Source organism: Tarenaya hassleriana, unplaced genomic scaffold (assembly GCF_000463585.1).
Source record: "Tarenaya hassleriana unplaced genomic scaffold, ASM46358v1 Cleome15, whole genome shotgun sequence".
Lineage (NCBI taxonomy): Eukaryota > Viridiplantae > Streptophyta > Magnoliopsida > Brassicales > Cleomaceae > Tarenaya > Tarenaya hassleriana.
The window spans coordinates 114123-116299 of NW_010964923.1; the positions used below are offsets into that span (position 1 = coordinate 114123).

Consider the following 2177-nt stretch of genomic DNA (forward strand, 5'->3'; position numbering starts at 1 on the left):
CTAATTCCCCACCGCAGCATGTGGTTAAAAAAAATTTATTAACGCGAAAAAATAAATATATAATTCCATTTTTTTTTACATTTTAACACTTGTTGTCGGTCCTCAACTATTCGACATTGTTATAAAAATTGATCTAATAACAATTTGATAAATAAGAGACTAACCCTATTCATATATACATCTCTAATATAATTTACCACGAATGCAACATGTAACTAGAATCGAAGTTGGACATCAATATATATTATTAAGTTCAACTGTTTATATCGGAAATTAAGAAGAGTTTATATAATATTCAAATTTACGTTATTGAAATTAAACAAAAATCACGTAAAACTAAAGTTTATATAGTAATATGTTGCTGTAAGGAAAAAACGTTAGAAGTTCTACTACAATAGTACTACATTATGAATAATTACAACTTTGCCACAAAATACATTCAAAATTAGGGATGGACGGTTCAGTTCGATTCTTCGGAACCGAATCGAAAAATACGATATTTTTTCAATTCCAACCATTCTAAATTTTCGAACGGTATTATTTTTAGAAAACCAAATTTCTCAAAATCGAACCGAACCGAATTTTAAAAAAATCCGAAAAACTGGAAATTTTTAAGTAAAATCTATCTTTCTTTTTTTTTATAAAAATCGAAAACGACCCGAACTGAACATGATATAAAAACCGTTTGGTATCTATTTTTGTAAAATCGAAAAAATCAAACCCATACATTCCTGTACCGATCGATCTCGAATCATTTCCCAAAACGTACACCCCTTTTCAAAACCAACAATGCAAGATTACATGTAGTAGCGCCAGAGCCATGCGTATTGCAATGGGTCCTTTGTTCCAATTACATTCATTAAAATTATTTTTCTTTATAAACTAAGTTCTTAAATAAAATTATTAAATACCTTCATATTAAAATTACATTTGCTCCTTGTTATAAATTTTATAGGTCAGATTTTTTTCCGATGATATCAGAACTAAGGTTCTTCTAAACATTTTTTTAGTCAGAATAAATTTATGAAACCCAAATATTTCATTATCAAACCCAAACAACAATCCCTTTTTTTATTGTATGACAAACAAACAGAACACAAACACACAAACCGAACCCTACCAAAGACATCGAGAGATCAATAAATGTCTTACAAATTAATCTCCTCGCCCTAAGCAAAACACATTAAACCGGAAGAAAACCAACGAAACCGGAAACCCTTTGATTCAACCGGAGGTTTATTTCTCTCAAGCAGGACACTGGAACCCAGGAGGTGGGGTCTTGCCACAGTCAACGAGAAGCTCGAGAGCAATGGGAATAATGAGATTGATGTTCAAAAGCTTGGCTTTAATGGTGGTGCAGAGACAAACCGCCGCGTCGAGATCCACGAGCCCTCCCAAGACAGGACAGCAAGCTTCTTTCGCGTGGCTTTTGCCCAGTCCAATGTGTATCAAACCGCCCAGAATATCCACACACGCTCCCAGCTTTAACGTGTCGATCGGACAAGTCTCTGGCTTTGGCGGCGGAGGCGTCGCCGGCGGCGTCGGCTTAGGCGGCGGAGGTGGTGGGCAGGGCGTTTCCGGAGGCGGCGTCGGTGTTGGGGGCGTCGGCGTAGGTGTTGGTGGCGTAGGTGTCGGAGATGGTGGCTTTACGGTTGGCGGAGGCGGTGTAGGTGTCGGAGATGGTGGCTTTACGGTTGGCGGAGGCGGCGTAGGTTTCGGAGATGGTGGCTTTACGGTTGGCGGAGGCGGCGACGGGGGCTTGACCGGCGGCGGCTTTGGGGTGTAAGGAGGATGAGGTTTCACGGTTGGTGGTTTTGGTTTGACGGGCGGTTTTGGTCTGACGGGCGGTTTTGGTGCTGGTGGTTTCAGGGCAGGGGGTTTGGGTGGTTTTGAAGGGTGTTTAGGTGGTTTTGAAGGGTGTTTTGGCGGTTTTGAAGGGCCACAGTCACAAGCATAGGAAGAAGCAATGAGAGTGGCGAAGAGGAGAAGTAATACGGAGATATTAGTGAGGAGGTTTTGCTTGTGAGCACCCATTTCGAGTGAGGAGGTAGTGAGAAATGGGACAATGCGTCATTTCTTTATATAGACATTTCATATATATTATTCTGTTTATAATAATAATAATAATTAATTATATATTATGGATCGGTGGAATATGCCAGATTTTCTATTGAAGA

The 2177-nt window shown here is 39.5% G+C and overlaps 1 protein-coding gene across 1 annotated transcript; it reads right to left on the minus strand.

The window, feature by feature from the left end:
* Nucleotides 1-1018: 1018 nt before the first annotated feature.
* On the minus strand, nucleotides 1019-2064 carry LOC104808505 (36.4 kDa proline-rich protein-like). The gene has a single exon (XM_010534191.2). It carries the CDS (start codon nucleotides 2032-2034, stop codon nucleotides 1246-1248), a length of 789 nt encoding a protein of 262 aa, XP_010532493.1. The 5' UTR covers nucleotides 2035-2064; the 3' UTR covers nucleotides 1019-1245.
* Nucleotides 2065-2177: the final 113 nt, after the last annotated feature.